This window comes from Coregonus lavaretus, assembly GCF_964263955.1.
Source record: "Coregonus lavaretus genome assembly, chromosome: 3".
NCBI classification, from domain to species: domain Eukaryota; kingdom Metazoa; phylum Chordata; class Actinopteri; order Salmoniformes; family Salmonidae; genus Coregonus; species Coregonus lavaretus.
The window spans coordinates 49,913,519-49,931,359 of NC_139990.1; the positions used below are offsets into that span (position 1 = coordinate 49,913,519).

Here is a 17,841-nt window from a genome sequence, read left to right on the forward strand (position 1 = left end):
AGCCCCTGGTCTCGGAATCGGAGACCTCTTCGCCTATAGAGCCCCCACCGAGACCCCCCAAACCCCCCGCCCGCTATGCCAGCGTGAACTCTGAACTCCACACCTACATCAACATCAGCCGTGACATCACCCCCTCCGTCTCTGTCTGCACCTCTCCATCCTCATCCCCCACTTTCTACACCTTCAGGTGTGAGAAGGCCCTCCCTCCTTCCCCACCCTCCGTCCCCCCTCCTCTTCCCTGTCAGCCCATCCCTTACTTTACACTCTACAAATCTTCCCCTCTCCCTTTCTCCCTCCCCTCCTCCACTCCCCCCATCCCTCCCCCTCGGAGGAGGCACCTAGCCCGTAAGGAGGCCCAGCGTCTCGCCATCCTCCAAGCAGGATGCGAGAAGACCCCCTTGTCCCTCCCCCCTCCCACCTCTCGCCCCCCTCCTCTCCCTCCTGCCCCCACCATTTCCATCTCCAACTCCACCCCCCCTCCTGCCATCCCTCCCCCGCCCTCTTTCCCCCCTCCTCCCTCTTTCCATGCGTTGGATGATGAGATCCGTAAGCTACTGGTGCTAGCAGGACTGACCCAGGCTGAGCTCCTCAAACTCAGCCCAGAGCTGGGGGTCTCTGTGGGGGGACTGGAGGAGGAGGGAGAGGCGGAGACCCACCACACCTCCAGGCTTGGACAGACACCGGATAGAGGGATGAGGAAAAAAGAGGAGAGGGCAAAGGAGCAGTATGATATAGATGGGTTGGCTGTGGATGGATGGAGAGATGGCGGAGGGAGGTCAGGGGTGGAGAGGGATAGAGAGACTGATATATTTGGAGGAGTAAAGGAGGATGAGGGAGAGAAAGTGGAGAGCAGAGATGTGTTTAGAACAACGTCTTTCACTGACATGGCGAGAAGGAGGAAGAGAAACAGTGGGTTTGGGGCTAACGTTAGCCTAGCATCTGACCCCTACTACAGCACTGGCAATACCAACACCTCTAACAATGTTAGCTTCGAGACTTTCAAATATTCCCCTGTGCTCTCGGAATCTCCTCCCCCTCCTCCCCCGCGTCCCTTACCCCCTGTCCCCCCTACCCTTCCCCCCCTCAAAGTCTGCACCCTTCTCGCCAACTCTTTACGCCCTGAGCGATTTGATTGGCTCATGGCCTTCTCCCCCGATGGTGAAAACATGCCCCTGCCCTCGCCCTTGGAAGTTAGAAAATCCAATGAAGAAACCCTGAAGAAATCTACTTCCGGGTCAACGTCATCATCTGGGTCAACGTCAGGGTCAGGTTCAAAAGTGATGACCTTCAAGGAACTGCGTAACCGTAGCAAACACAGCTCCCCGGCCTACCAGCTAATAACTGAACCAGATCCTGACCCCACAGTCATAACCCCTGACCCTGACTTCCTCTACAACCTCAAGTGGAGGAGGGAAAAGATGGACAGCGACGGGATCCAATGGGAGTACACCTCCCAGGCCCAGGCCGCCTTCCTGCAACCACCTCCCCTCACCTCATTGGCTGCTTTTAGGGAAATGTTCCAGAAAGCAGAGGATGCGATTGGACAGCCCGAGCTGTGTCCCTCGCAGCGGATTGGGTGCTCAGCCAGTGAAGGGAACCTATGGAGGATGGATGGACAGAGAAAAGATGAGGGAGAAAAGAGGAAAGAAGAGGTAGAGGAAGAAGAGGTGGAGGTGAGAGGAACAGCTGATGGAGGAAGAACCTGGGAGTCAAGAACTACAGGTGAGTTAGATGATGATGATGGTCATGATGATGACTATAGGCCTAGTTGCTGACTGTGAGGTGCTGATTTGGGGTTAAAATGTGGAGGTAGTAACAAACTACAGTATTCACTGAAGCCACCTTCCATCTAATATTATGCACACAACACCACATCTGAAACTGTGTCCTCTCTTGGGAATAAAAACTAAACCAGCAGAGAGAAGGATGACAAAAACACAGGGGGAGATTTCTCTGCATTCCAGAGAAGAGGGAAAGAGAAAGAAGGGGGAACAAGAGAGAGATACATACAGAGATGGGTGCAGCATCTATGTTTTCTATCTAGGATGGACAGATAGATGGAAAGGAGAGCGATAGGATTAGATGGGCTGCACTCATTCTTTTTCAGGGATGGACAGATGAGTGTAAAGAGAGGGAGACAGAGAGGGAGACAGAGAGGGAGACAGAGAGGGAGACAGAGAGGGAGACAGAGAGGGAGACAAAGAGGGAGACAAAGAGGGAGAGAGATGGTGGAATCTCTTCAGTGCTTCCTGTGGGCCTGGTGTGATGTCATCACTACCTTATTAAATTATTCATCCAATCTGCAGACCGGGGGGAAGTAATGGAGTACCCACAGCTATCCCTCCCTCCCTCCCTCCCTCCCTCCATCTACCTCCCTCTCTCTATCTCTCTCTCTTTATCTCCCTCTAGCTCTCCCTCTCTTGCAGTTTTTCTCTCTGTTACTCTCTCCCTATTCTGCTAACTCTACATTACTCCCTTTCTATAGTTCTCTCCTTCCCTCAGAGAGGGAGACAGAGATACACTCTGTATCTCTCTCCCTCTGTCTCCCCTTCTTTCTGTCTCTTTCCTCCTCACTGATTCTCTTTCTAATCTTTTCTCTGTTTATACACTGTACCCCCTTCTCTCTGTTTCCCCTTCCCTCTATTCTTCCCTCTCTCTCTCCTCTATCTGCTGAGTCATCGGTACATTTTTTGCTGCCTACCTCCTCCTCTCTCTCTCTTCTGTCCTTGACCGCTCACACACTCCTTTCACCTCTCTTCTATCTTCCATCTTCCTTTCTTTTGTCCAGACTGTTCTCCCCTTCCCAGAGTGTCTGCGATTCAGCTCAGATCCGATAACTCATATTATTGGCTACCTTTAGAGTGGTTCTTAGTTACATAGGCTGAAGGGCTGAATACCTCTATTAATCTGTATTTTAATTACACAGCTTTATTGTTTTGATAACAATTTACATTAATTAATTCCATTATGTGATTATTGTCTAAAATATATATATATTTCGAATCAAAGTCACAATGTACATTTCAGGAGACATGCTGAATGTGCGTGTGTGCGTGTAGTGTGCTTCCCTCTGTGTGTGTATGTAAAAGCTAAGTTGTATGGTATTTGTCAACGTAGAAGGAGTTATGTGTGGTCAACTTGTCACAGCAGTAGGATAAACTGATCCTATGTTATGTAGGGGCAACTTCTACCCACAGACTGTAAAACAAAATACAGACCGGACTATTTGTCACATGTGCGTGTACAGCTTTAAGAACCAAAAGGGAGGGGCTCCATCTATCAACCAATGGTAGAGACTTGTTTCACAGTAGTGCAAAAAAACAGGAAGTGTAATGTGTGGCTGCATCTGAGAGACAGTCAGATCAACTCAAGGCTAAACCAAGGTATGGTAGTTAACACACATTCTGTGTAGCCTCTATCTCTCTTTCACAGTGATATTAAATGAGACAATGTATTTCTGTGCATAATGGAGTTCTAATCAGCACAGGCTATTATCCAATAATCTCCAAGGAGACAGAGAGATAGACAGTGTGCAGCCAGGCAGGAACAGAACTCTATATAGGCTGACTCAGCGTAACCAACGGTACTCTGTACTGCTCTGTAGAGAGAGGAAAATAAAAAGTGAGAGAGAGAGAGGTGAAGATAGAGAGAGAGAGAACTGCTAGAACAGCAGAAGAACTAGACTAGCTATGGCCAGCGATACCCTCACCTTCGCCAGTCACCTGCACCTATACGTTTTATAATACAGAATACACTCTGACGGAAGAGTAGAACGTGAAACCACTAACTTAAACCACTGGAAATACTAGAGGGGAAATGCCATAGCCTAACTGTTTGATGGTGAGATATAAGGTTTGGGTGTGGTTGAAATAATGGTGAACGACTGTGAGACTGAGAGTAGGAAACAAAAGAGAAAGGCTTCTCTAAATCTGAACTTTGACTCCTCTGTTCATTAAATCCACCTCCATTGACTCTGTCATGTATTGTGGTCAGTCTGTGTGCATCTGTTGGGTCAGACTACTGAACATATGTTGTTGTGTGGATACTGGGTGATGTACTGCATTACTGCATGTTGTGGTGTGGTGGGGATCTACTGGTTTACATTGCATTCTTCTCTCAACAGACACTAACATTCTCTCCATCTCTCTCTCTCTCTCCTCCCAATTTATTTGCAACATACATTTTTACTCCTCTCCTTGTTGTTCTCATCCCTCCGTCCCATCCGTCCTTCTAACGTTTGTCCATGGCTCTGCTTCTCCTTTACCTTCCCCTCCTCTCTGCTTTCGCTTGTCCTCCTGCTCCCAACTACCACTACCTGCCCCCAACTACCCCCCTACCTGCCCCCAACTACCTCCCAACTACCTCTACCTGCCCCCAACTATCTCCCAACTACCCCTACCTGCCCCCAACTATCTCCCAACTACCCCTACCTGCCCCCAACTACACCCCAACTACCCCTACCTGCCCCCAACTACCTCCCAACTACCCCTACCTGCCCCCAACTACCTCCCAACTACCCCTACCTGCCCCCAACTATCTCCCAACTACCCCTACCTGCCCCCAACTACACCCCAACTACCCCTACCTGCCCCCAACTACCCCCCAACTACCCCTACCTGCCCCCAACTACCCCCCCTTCTGACCCCAACTACCCCCCCCCCACACAAACACACCACCTACCCGCACCTCTTACTCACACCCCTACCTCCTGAAAAAAAACCTTGTCCCCTTCAAATCCCCATTTCTGCCCCAACCTGCCCCTGTTACACTCATACTCCTCTTCTTCTCCCCTCCTGCCCTGTGCCCCTTTCGACTGGGCAGTGTCCTCACCCCCTCTCTCCCTGGCCCAGTCCCACTCCCAGCCCTCCTCCTATTTCCTTCACTCTGCAATCCCCCCTTACCGCCCAGGATACTGTGGTGCTCATACGAGACCGGCCCCCAGGACACAACCTCACAGCCACACTGAAACCCAGTCCACAGCCACAGGCCCTAACCCCTACACTACCCAGTCCACAGCCACGGGCCCTAACCCCTACACTACCCAGTCCACAGCCACAGGCCCTAACCCCTACACTACCCAGTCCACAGCCACAGGCCCTAACCCCTACACTACCCAGTCCACAGCCACGGGCCCTAACCCCTACACTACCCAGTCCACAGCCACAGGCCCTAACCCCTACACTACCCAGTCCACAGCCACGGGCCCTAATCCCTACACTACCCAGTCCACAGCCACGGGCCCTAACCCCTACACTACCCAGTCCACAGCTACGGGCCCTAAACCCTATACTACCCAGTCTACAGCCACGGCCCCTAACCCCTACACTACCCAGTCATCTAACCCCTTTGCTACACAATACACTCACACAGATTTAAATGAAGACAGCCATGGAACTGATTCTAAGAATATTGATTCCGGATATAGCTATAGTGACTATTTTAAGAAGGATGGAGGCCTAGACTCTGCACATCGTTTTGGAAATGACTTCAAGAGCAACGTTGATAGTGTGTATCGTTATGTGAATGACTCCAAGACTAAAGAAAAGATGGAGTATGGCTTTGGCTCTGACTCCATCACTAACTTTGACTCCCTCTACTGCACTGCTACCGCCACTGATAAACAGACTCACACACACACCGGCTCACACACACTCGTCAGCAATGACACACACACTCAAGGCTGCACCACCCCATATAAAAACATTGATGCGATGATGATGGCATACGCCAAAACACACACCGTTGGCTCCCTCGGTCGCACGGACACACACACACACTCCAACAAACACACTGACATCGACCTGCTGTACGGCCCTATCTCAGACAAACACACATACACCTCTTGCCTTGGCCAGAACAGAACCTCTAAAGATCTCCCTCCCCTCCCCACCTGGTACCTCTACCACCCCAAAAACTGCCCCCTCCACAGGGGCGCCCCTCCCCGCCTCTCCCCCATCGGGGCTCTCGACCCCCCCCATCGCTCTGGAGCCCCCCCTCCAGGCCTGGACACATCCTGCCTCAGCTCACCCCTGTTCCCCCGCTCTCATACCCTCCCTGCCTTGGCCGCACCCCTCTACTACCCCTTCCTCTACCCCCCTATCCCCCCCAAGAAAACCCTAGATCCCCCAAAACTCATCCAGGCTCCGCCGCTGCCGCCCGCGCTGAGTAAGAGCTCTCTCTCTCTCTCTCTCTCTCGCTCTCTCACACTCCCTCCCCCTGTCTAACATCCTGCTCGCCTGTCTGTCACTCTGTTAGTCTGTCTGAGTGTGTCTATATATCTATATCGCTATCTCCCTGTCAGTTAGTCAGTCTGTCTCCCTGTCTGTCTGTAGTCTGTCTGTCCATCTGTGTGTATATCTATATATCTATCTCCCAGTCAGTTAGTCAGTCTGTCTCCCTGTCTGTCTGTAGTCTGTCTGTCTGTGTGTATATCTACAGTGAGGGAAAAATAGTATTTGATCCCCTGCTGATTTTGTACGTTTGCCCACTGACAAAGAAATGATCAGTCTATAATTTTAATGGTAGGTTTAATTGAACAGTGAGAGACAGAATAACAACAAACAAATCCAGAAAAACGCATGTCAAAAATGTTATACATTTATTTGCATTTTCATGAGGGAAATAAGTATTTGAGCCCCTCTCAATCAGAAAGATTTCTGGCTCCCAGGTGTCTTTTATACAGGTAACGAGCTGAGATTATGAGCACACTCTTAAAGGGAGTGCTCCTAATCTCAGTTTGTTACCTGAATAAAAGACACCTGTCCACAGAAGCAATCAATCAATCAGATTCCAAACTCTCCACCATGGCCAAGACCAAAGAGCTCTCCAAGGATGTCAGGGACAAGATTGTAGACCTACACAAGGCTGGAATGGGCTACAAGATCATCACCAAGCAGCTTGGTGAGAAGGTGACAACAGTTGGTGCGATTATTCGCAAATGGAAGAAACACAAAAGAACTGTCAATCTCCCTCGGCCTGGGGCTCCATGCAAGATCTCACCTCGTGGAGTTGCAATGATCATGAGAACGGTGAGGAATCAGCCCAGAACTACACGGGAGGATCTTGTCAATGATCTCAAGGCAGCTGGGACCATAGTCACCAAGAAAACAATTGGTAACACACTACGCCGTGAAGGACTGAAATCCTGCAGCGCCCGCAAGGTCCCCCTGCTCAAGAAAGCACATATACAGGGCCGTCTGACGTTTGCCAATGAACATCTGAATGATTCAGAGGAGAACTGGGTGAAAGTGTTGTGGTCAGATGAGACCAAAATCGAGCTCTTTGGCATCAACTCAACTCGCCGTGTTTGGAGGAGGAGGAATGCTGCCTATGACCCCAAGAACACCATCCCCACCGTCAAACATGGAGGTGGAAAGATTATGCTTTGGGGGTGTTTTTCTGCTAAGGGGACCGCATCAAAGGGACGATGGACGGAGCCATGTACCATCAAATCTTGGGTGAGAACCTCCTTCCCTCAGCCAGGGCATTGAAAATGGGTTGTGGATGGGTATTCCAGCATGACAATGACCCAAAACACACGGCCAAGGCAACAAAGGAGTGGCTCAAGAAGAAGCACATTAAGGTCCTGGAGTGGCCTAGCCAATCTCCAGACCTTAATCCCATAGAAAATCTGTGGAGGGAGCTGAAGGTTCGAGTTGCCAAATGACTTGGAGAAGATCTGCAAAGAGGAGTGGAACAAAATCCCTCCTGAGATGTGTGCAAACCTGGTGGCCAACTACAAGAAACGTCTGACCTCTGTGAATGCCAACAAGGGTTTTGCCACCAAGTACTAAGTCATGTTTTGCAGAGGGGTCAAATACTTATTTCCCTCATTAAAATGCAAATCAATTTATTACATTTTTGACATGCATGTTTCTGGATTTTGTTGTTGTTATTCTGTCTCTCACTGTTCAAATAAACCTACCATTAAAATGATAGACTGATCATGTCTTTGTCATTGGGCAAATGTACAAAATCAGCAGGGGATCAAATACTTTTTTCCCTCACTGTATATCTCTATCTCCCTGTCTGTCAGTCTGTCTGTAGTCTGTCTGTCCCTGCTGTTGTTGTTGTGTCTGTGTTGCATGGAGTGCTGAAATAGACACCTCTGATTTTCACTCTCACCTTAATGAAGCTATGACCTTCAGCTTCTGTTGAACCATGATAATCACTGTGACGATTATTATCACGCTTTAGTGTGTGCATGAATGCATTGGTGTACGTGCGTGTGTTTGGGTATGACTATACATGATGTGTTTAATGTAGTGGTGAATGGCTATAAACTAGGCTGAACACTAACCTTCTATAGTGTCTATATGTTTCCTGCTGCATTTATATAAGTGGCTATCATGAGGTCAGATTAAGGAATGTTCTCACACCTTACTGATACCACAGGAGGCTGCTGAGGGGAGGACGGCTCATAATAATGGCTTGAACTGAGCTAATGGAATGGCATCCAAACACATGGAAACCATGTGTTTGATGTATTTGATACCATTCCACTCATTCCTCTCCAGCCATTACCACTAGCCCGTCCTCCCCAATTAAGGTGCCACCAATCTGTGACTGATACCTGACTTCTGCATGGCTCTCTTCTCCCTTAGGGGGTTTTATGTTTCCTGTGTCTGTCAAGGTTAATGCATCCGCTTCCCATTTACATAATGTATCACCCTCAGAATGGACGATGTCCTGCGTAGAATATTGGAAAAGCAAAGTGTACAAGACAATCATTTTAGATTCAGTGAAAAAGATTGACTGGGATGTTTCAACAAACTAAGCTATGCTATCACTGTGCTATCACTATGCTATTACTACTACACTACTACTGATAGTACTGCTACTCTACCACTGCTTTAACTAACTGCTACAACAACTAATATCACTAATACTGAAACAGTAACACAGAAATACCAAGTAACATTGCTATTCCTCTCTGTGAGTCCACCACTGATTAGAGTAGAGTAAGTGATCCTTCCTCTATCTCTGTTAATCTCAGCGGTTCGTAGCGTCTCATTCGCCGGCTCTGTACAGAGGGGCGGGACTTCCTGGATGGGCGATGACGTGAAGGCCCCTCTGAGAGGCCTAGGGCTGTCCTCTCTGTGCCTGCTGGAAAAAAGAGGTATGATATACCTGTATATATTTACATTTGACATTTTAGTCATTTAGCAGACACTCTTATCCAGAGCGACTTACAGCAGTAAGTGCATACATTTTTGTACTGGTCCTCCGTGAGAATCAAACCCACAACCCTGGCGTTGCAAGCGCCATGCTCTACCAACTGAGCCACACAGGACCATATATAGCCTACATGTATATTTATAAACAGTCTGTGATATACAGTACATTTATTCATGTACATTTACACTGTTAGAGACATTATGTTTGTGTGTGTATAACTGTGTAACTGTTCCCGTCCACAGCTCTGGTCAGTGCAGTCAGTGTGGCAGTAGAGGCCATTTTGGCTCAGTTCAGCTCCTCACGGACCCTGGTGCAGAAGGTCAGTTTCCACTGTCTCTGTGTTTAACACGATGTTTAACACTGTCTCTTCAATAACACGATGTACACACCACATTATGCAAGATATGGAAAATGGGCTTGAGTTTTTAATCATTATGTATATACTTTAATTATGTATTTCTGAATGCATGCCTGTTTGTTTCTACTGTGTTTGCCTTTGTCTGATGCTGGTAGCAAACTCAGTTTCTCCTCTGTGGATCAATAAAGTATATTCATTTCAATTATGAGAAATATGAGGGCCAATCATCTTCCTCCGATTTCACATTTTGGTTTTAGATCAGGGGAGGTAATCCAATCAGTGCAAACCTCCACCCCGCGTTTATAATACCTAGCTACCGCTCCTAATGACGTATTGTCAAACTGTTGCTATGACAGGGTTTCCACACCGACAGGCAAAGCAAAGTGAAAAACAGACAGACATAAAGAGATCAACCAGCTCAATCTCCCAAAAGACTCTTCATTGCCTTATAGGATTTCTGTATCCGTGTCTCTGAAATTAGACTTAGGTCTATAGCAGCGGTGGTTGCATTCAGCTCATTGGAACTTAATGACTTGTGACACTTGATGGCTCAAACTTGATGGCTCAAACAGCCTGTTAGTGGCTCTATATCCATATAATTTATGAATCATCCATTGAATAACTGGAAATATCTGTCTCTCTTTCTCTCTCTCCTCTTCCTCTCCCCTAGTCTGCCTCCATTAACAAGGTGCTAGATTGTCTTCAGATATCCCTATCTTTGGCTCAGTAGTCAGAACCTCTGTGTACTAACACCATCCTTCCACATCTCTCTTTCCCCCACATTTCTCTCTACTCTACTCCTTTTCTCTTCTCTCTTGTTTCCCCCTCTCTGTTTTCATCCTTCTCTACTTTTCCCCTCCAATCCATAAAACCCTCTTCTCTCTTACCTCTCTCTCCTCCTCTATTCTCCACTCCATTCTCCTCTCTCTCCTCCCCTCTCTCCCTTCCCTCTCTCTCCTCCTCTATTCTCCTCTCTTCCCTCTCTCTCCTCCTCTATTTCTCCCCCTCTCCTCTCTTCCCTCCCCTATTTCTCCCTCTCCTCTCTTCCCTCTCTCTCCTCCTCTATTTATCCCCTCTTCCCTCTCTCTCCTCCTCTATTTATCACCTCTTCCCTCTCTCTCCTCCTCTATTTATCCCCTATCTTCCCTCTCTCTCCTCCTCTATTTATCCCCTATCTTCCCTCTCTCTCCTCCTCTATTTATTCCCTATCTTCCCTCTCTCTCCTCCTCTATTTATCCCCTATCTTCCCTCTCTCTCCTCCTCTATTTATCCCCTATCTTCCCTCTCTCTCCTCCTCTATTTATCCCCTATCTTCCCTCTCTCTCCTCCTCTATTTATCCCCTATCTTCCCTCTCTCTCCTCCTCTATTTATCCCCTCTTCCCTCTCTCTCCTCCTCTATTTATCCCCTATCTTCCCTCTCTCTCCTCCTCTATTTATCCCCTCTTCCCTCTCTCTCTTCCTCTATTTATCCCCTCTTCCCTCTCTCTCCTCCTCTATTTATCCCCTCTTCCCTCTCTCTCCTCCTCTATTTATCCCCTATCTTCCCTCTCTCTCCTCCTCTATTTATCCCCTCTTCCCTCTCTCTCCTCCTCTATTTATCCCCTATCTTCCCTCTCTCTCCTCCTCTATTTATCCCCTCTTCCCTCTCTCTCCTCCTCTATTTATCCCCTATCTTCCCTCTCTCTCCTCCTCTATTTATCCCCTATTCCCTCTCTCTCCTCCTCTATTTATCCCCTATCTTCCCTCTCTCTCCTCCTCTATTTATCCCCTATCTTCCCTCTCTCTCCTCCTCTATTTATCCCCTATCTTCCCTCTCTCTCCTCCTCTATTTATCCCCTCTTCCCTCTCTCTCCTCCTCTATCTATCCCCTATCTTCCCTCTCTCTCCTCCTCTATTTATCCCCTATCTTCCCTCTCTCTCCTCCTCTATTTATCCCCTCTTCCCTCTCTCTCCTCCTCTATTTATCCCCTCTTCCCGCTCTCTCCTCCTCTATTTATCCCCTCTTCCCACTCTCTCCTCCTCTATTTATCCCCTATTCCCTCTCTCTCCTCCTCTATTTATCCCCTATCTTCCCTCTCTCTCCTCCTCTATTTATCCCCTCTTCCCTCTCTCTCCTCCTCTATTTATCCCCTATCTTCCCTCTCTCTCCTCCTCTATTTATCCCCTATCTTCCCTCTCTCTCCTCCTCTATTTATCCCCTATCTTCCCTCTCTCTCCTCCTCTATTTATCCCCTATTCCCTCTCTCTCCTCCTCTATTTATCCCCTCTTCCCGCTCTCTCCTCCTCTATTTGTCCCCTCTTCCCGCTCTCTCCTCCTCTATTTATCCCCTCTTCCCGCTCTCTCCTCCTCTATTTATCCCCTATTCCCTCTCTCTCCTCCTCTATTTATCCCCTATCTTCCCTCTCTCTCCTCCTCTATTTATCCCCTATTCCCTCTCTCTCCTCCTCTATTTATCCCCTATCTTCCCTCTCTCTCCTCCTCTATTTATCCCCTATCTTCCCTCTCTCTCCTCCTCTATTTATCCCCTCTTCCCTCTCTCTCCTCCTCTATTTATCCCCTATCTTCCCTCTCTCTCCTCCTCTATTTATCCCCTATCTTCCCTCTCTCTCCTCCTCTATTTATCCCCTATCTTCCCTCTCTCTCCTCCTCTATTTATCCCCTCTTCCCTCTCTCTCCTCCTCTATTTATCCCCTATCTTCCCTCTCTCTCCTCCTCTATTTATCCCCTATCTTCCCTCTCTCTCCTCCTCTATTTATCCCCTATCTTCCCTCTCTCTCTTCCTCTATTTATCCCCTCTTCCCTCTCTCTCCTCCTCTATTTATCTCCTCCTGTATTTTGCCACTCTCCTTCCTCCTCCCCTTTCCAGGCTCTATCAGGAGACAGCAGTGTGAATCCGTCTCTGGGTCGGCTGGTGCTGCAGTGTTTGTGCCCCGCCCTGCGGAGCCTGCTCTCCGACGGCCTCAAGCCCCACCAGAGTGATTTGATCTCGGGCAGGAGGCCAAACTCAGCCTGGGGACTGGTCCAGGCCTCCACCAGGCCAGGTAGGAACTCTGGAGCGCAGTACAGAGGTGGGTGGCAAGAGAGCATAGACAGCATAGGAGGGCTATGGTTGTTATACCCCCTCCCTTTCCATCTATTTATATATCTCTCTCTATATCCATCGCTCTCTATTTCTCTTTCTCAGATATTATGGACGTACATAGCCAATCTCTCTATCTCTCTTCCTCTTTCCCTCTCTCCAATATGTATCTCTCTCACCCTCCCAGACATCATGTGGGTTCATAGTACTTTCAGTCTCTCTCTCCTCCTCTCCTCTCTCGCTCCAGTCTGGCACTCATTATTCTGCAGTGTTGAGTCATCCTTCTCTCTCTCTCTCTCTGATTATCACTCTCTCCCCTCCTCTATTCCCCCTTATTCTCTCCTTCTCACTATTATGGTGATCAGGGTTATTCCATTGACTCAGTACTTGTTAATTTCAATTTCAATTTCAGTCAATTGAGGTCAAAGGTAACATGAGTGATTTGTTTCACTGTGCCAAAGCCTAAGTGTTTTCTTTCTCTGATCTGTGTTCCCCTTCTGTCCCTCCAGGGCCCAGCACTCAGTCCCTGTACAGCCTACAGGCTAGAATAGGAGAGCTGCCCCAGCTCAGGCAGAACAAACACAGGTTCAACGCCTTCCTCCTCGGCCTCCTCAAGTAAGACCTGGCTCTTCTTTCCTAGGGTTTTTCTGTTTGACTTTTTAAATTCCAATTCTCACCTGCTTCTTCTCTCTCTTGTTCAGCATCAAGCTTCTGGATTTCTGGCTGTCCCATCTCCAGTCATGCAGTGGTAAGTCTCTGAAGCCTAAAGTTCATGTCCGCAATCTAGCCGTTTCAATATTAATATGTTATAACATTATTTATCTCTCCTCCCTCCACCCCTCTCTCTCCCCCACCCCTCCGTCTCTTTCTCTCTCCTTCACCTCCCTCTCTCTCTGTCAGATGTGTTGGTGACGTTCTACCGGCCCTCCTCCTTCATGCGCTTGTCGTTGACTTCCTGCCAGCCTCTGTTTGAGGAGCTCCTCCTCCTGCTGCAGCCCCTCAGTCTCCTGACCCTTAACCTCGACCTGCTCTTCCAGCACCACCACCTGGAGCCTTCCAATCACAGCCCAGAGATCCTCAGCCCACCCAATCAGGACCTGGGATTCAGGCTTTCGCCCCGGGGGTCCGCTTCCCAAGGCAGGGGCAGCAGTTATCTCGAGAGTCTATCAGAGCTGGACTTTGGGAGTGTGGAACCCGAGGTGACCAATCGTAATGCAAGCTCGTCGTCCCTGGCCAACTCGGGGTTGGTGGAGTCACTGAAGCCAGCGAGTCTCAGCGTGGGGCCTGCGAAGGTCTCTGGGGGTCTTGCGGAGACGAGTCCTCAGCTGATGTGGGTTCAGGAGAAAGAAATTAGGGAGCTAGCACCTCCTAATGTTGAGGAGGCCAGTCTCTCCCAACAGGCAGGACAGGTGAGCACAATTCAATGGCTCTTTTTTCCCTGAAGTGTGTGTATTCGTGTGTGTGTGTGTGTTTGAATGCATGTGTGAGTGTCCGTGCCACACAGCACTTTTCTGAGCTGTTATTCTCTCCCTAGGTGATCCAGCAGGGATGGGGGGCTGTGGTACGCTGGGGGGGCAAGCTGGGCCAGAACCTGGCTGAACTCAGCCTGTCTGCAGTACAGAACCAGAACCAGGAGGGGACATCCAGAGACCCTCCAGAGCCCCAGACCAGGAGTGACCCTCCTCAGGTCGATGGAGCATTGGCGGTCCCCTGGGGTTTGGGACGGCTGTTTGGAGCCTCCAATAACCCCACGATACCCACACTTTCAACCAGGTGAGCTGGTGTGTCTGTAAGTGTTTGTGTGATAGAGTTGTATGATACTATACCGTTTAAGTATCTTACTCTTATTATTGATGTATCTCTCTCCCTCCCTAGACGTCCGTCTCAGTGGTTGTCTCCAGGGGTGTCTGTTCTGACCCGGATGGTGAGCAGCAGTTCCAGCGCTAACCAGAGGAGGGCGCTGGAGCCCCAGCAAGTAGAAGAGGTGGTAGAGAGAGAGACGGAAGAGACATGGGACAACCCAAGACCCCTCAGGTATCGTAAAAATTAGGAAAGATATCTAGATTACATGTTTAGTTTGTTCAGTTCAGACATCAGTTCAGTTGTCATGACTGTCTATTATGACTGTTATGTCATTCTTATGAGACTTTTTTTACAGCAGTATCACTTATTTTTCTCTCTTTCTCAGGTCAGTCAGAACACTATGCGACCACTCTGGCACAGGGGCGGAGCTAAGCTTCCGAAAAGGGGAGGAGTTAGTGGTTTTAGGGGGTGTCGATCACGACTGGATTCGCTGTCGTCAGGGAGACCGAGAGGGGCTCGTGCCCATTGGCTACGCCTCCCTGATCATGTGATTTCAGACGCCTGATCAGAGTTTTGATTGTTTTAATATATCTGGGGGAGGGAAAATGAAGTCATAAAGCTATAATGTATTTAGGCAACCATTGAGAGGCTGTGGCGAAGTCCCAATGCTCTCAGAGAAATAGTTCACCCCCAAATCTAAGTTGAAATCACGTTTTTATACCTCTAAAGTGGTCCAAAGTCATAAGTCAGGGTTCCCCAACTGGCGGCCTGTGATTTTATTTGGCCCCCCAAGTTTTCTGAGCAAAGGGTTAGGGTTACTTGTTGGACATAAGACCAAAAATCAGCAGCAAATTTAGGAAATCTGTTCCAAAGTATTCCCACACATAATAGAAACGTGATTGTTTACAAATCTAAGCAAGGTTTGAAAGGATTATGTTTTAGTCAAATGTTATATCTGTATGGGCTTCTTGCGGTCAATTTGTAGTCTACAAATTATTTGTAATTATGTTCCAGCCCCCTGACCATCCGCGGCTGAATCTAGTTGATGATCTCTGGTCTCAGTGATTTAGTTCAGTCGTTACTCCGCACCATCTGTTGTGTAGATCCCACTATATGCACTGAGAGAAATCTGCAAAACTCAATCCCTAAAGAATTGCGCCATCTAATTAGGGGGATTTAATGAAGATTTTATTTAGCTCACCAGATGGCGTGGAATATGGACCCAGCATGACTTCAGACCACTTTTGAAGTTCGAAAACTTCGGACAAACACTTATCTTGGTGTGAACTATCCCTTTAAATGTCCTCCATTCGTCATCTCCTCTCTTTGGTGACCACTGATCTGAGAAGGATTAAGCTTTGTAGAGTTTACACCATAGCTTTCTATTCATAGGTTGCATCTCCGTCACTCGGTCGCGTCATGCCATTGTTATGAACGTTCTCAAACCGCCCTCTATCGGCGTTGCCCTAAAGTGGTGATAACTGAGGCTAACTACTGTTTAGTCTAAATTACACTATAGTGCCTGGAAATACGGTGACGTTGCTAAAGTAGTCAAATATGTAGTAGGAAACAACCTTGCCAGCATGATAATGTCGTCAAATTTACTTTAGACAGATGGTAATGTCATTAGCTAGCAAAGTTCGTCAAAAATAGCTAGTAACGTTAGCTAGCTACAATCCAGTGGCCTCCCCTCAATTTCAGCTACTTAGCTAACGTTATACTGCATCTAAAGTAAATCTGGTGACATCAAAATTATGACGAAAGGTTTTCCTAATAATGATTTGCCTCTTTTTGAATGTCATTGTATTTCCAAGCCACTGTAATGCACTTTTGATGAAATCTTCATCAGCGCTCATTGACGATGCATTGAGTAGAATGCTCAGTCGGGCATCATCAGTCCAAACGAACGTTAAAAACAATATTGTGACGAAACATGCAACCCATGCATTCAGTTTATCCTGACACTTTCAGATCAGCAGTCACCATGGGAAGATGTATAGCCTGGTAGCCAGGTCGGTTTCTGCTCTAGCCAACTCCTTCGTCTCAGACCTTGCCGCCAGGCTAACCGGTGAAGGGAGCCATAGTAGAGTATTGGAGCAATGGCGCGTAGCCCCTGTTATGTAACGTAGTACCATAGTGAAATGTAGCCGTTTTCTGTGTTCTATTTGACCTTTCACCCCTATTGATCTCTCACCTCTATCGCCTGTTCTCTGTATGTGTGTTTGACATGTGCCCACTACAATTAATAGTCAGTTTAAAAATGATAACTATTTGACTGTATAAATATACATACATAATATATAGGTATATGAATATAGATTGATTTAACTGAGATAGATAGAAAGATAGATAACCAAGAGAAAACAGATAGTCAAACGTTACTATAGATAAGGTTGATCATGAATCAAATTGATAAGTGATCTGGCCTTTTATTTGCTGCTCTCACTACATCTCCAACTCACCAGTCACTACTCTATAGTCGTTTTACACATGGACAGCTCGAGTGTGTTTGTCAATTATCTGAATCCAGTGGCTTCATCTTAGTGTGTGTTGTATGCATTGGCATACAGACTTCATATCCTTCATATCTTCATCATAATCTGATAGATTTAGTCTCATACCTTTACACTGTATTTATTGTATAATGAATGCTTTGAGTGAATGCAGCAGGGTTGGGCTCAATTCGGCAGTCTATTCAGGAAGTAAACTGAAATTACAATTCAATGATTAAAAAAGGTGCATCTATTTTTAATGACTTCTTAATGAACTGTAAAGGAGAAGCTATTTATGTGAAGTTTTTTAATTTGCGGATTTTAAATTCAAATCACTTCCTGAATTGACTGCCTTCAATTCGAATTGAGTCCAACCCTGGAATGCAGAAGAGTATCTATCTATATGACACATATCTATCTAAAGGACATTCTAGTATCCAACAGTATATAAGTATAACTGGCATAGCAATGCTGTAACTTCAATCAGTACACACCTCTTAAACCTCACTAACACATACTACTCAGTGCTTATGGAAATATCAATGCTTTGAGACGGACAGATAAACTGACAGATAAACAGACTGACAGGGACTTGAGACATGTCTCTTTCTACTCAACCCAGGGATGATCAACTCTAGTCTGGTAGCTTTTCCTTTACCTCATAGATCAATTAGTATCTTTGATTCGCCAGATATTTAACTCGACTGGTTACCTGGGCGTTTCTAAGTCTCAGACTACAAGACAATTCAAAAGACTATAGAGACCAGTAGACAATGTGGGCTTCCAGGGCCGTAGTTGTACATTCCTGACCTAGACTATCCAAGCTTTCAGATGAAGCAGCAAGCTACTCCCTGATGTACTGTATGAAGATACCACTACTGTAAAGGCTGCCCTTCCCCCAACCGTACCTCAGCTCTCATATGTACAGTG

The 17,841-nt window shown here is 47.3% G+C and overlaps 1 protein-coding gene across 1 annotated transcript; it reads left to right on the forward strand.

The window, feature by feature from the left end:
- Positions 1-3,346: 3,346 nt before the first annotated feature.
- rusc1 (RUN and SH3 domain containing 1) lies at positions 3,347-17,841 on the forward strand. The gene is made up of 11 exons (XM_084158310.1): positions 3,347-3,383; positions 8,996-9,118; positions 9,420-9,496; positions 10,206-10,223; positions 12,404-12,605; positions 13,126-13,231; positions 13,318-13,364; positions 13,517-14,025; positions 14,151-14,389; positions 14,492-14,650; positions 14,805-17,841. The coding sequence occupies exons 2-11, from the start codon at positions 9,049-9,051 to the stop codon at positions 14,968-14,970; spliced, it is 1,593 nt and encodes a 530-aa protein (XP_084014436.1). The 5' UTR covers positions 3,347-3,383; positions 8,996-9,048; the 3' UTR covers positions 14,971-17,841.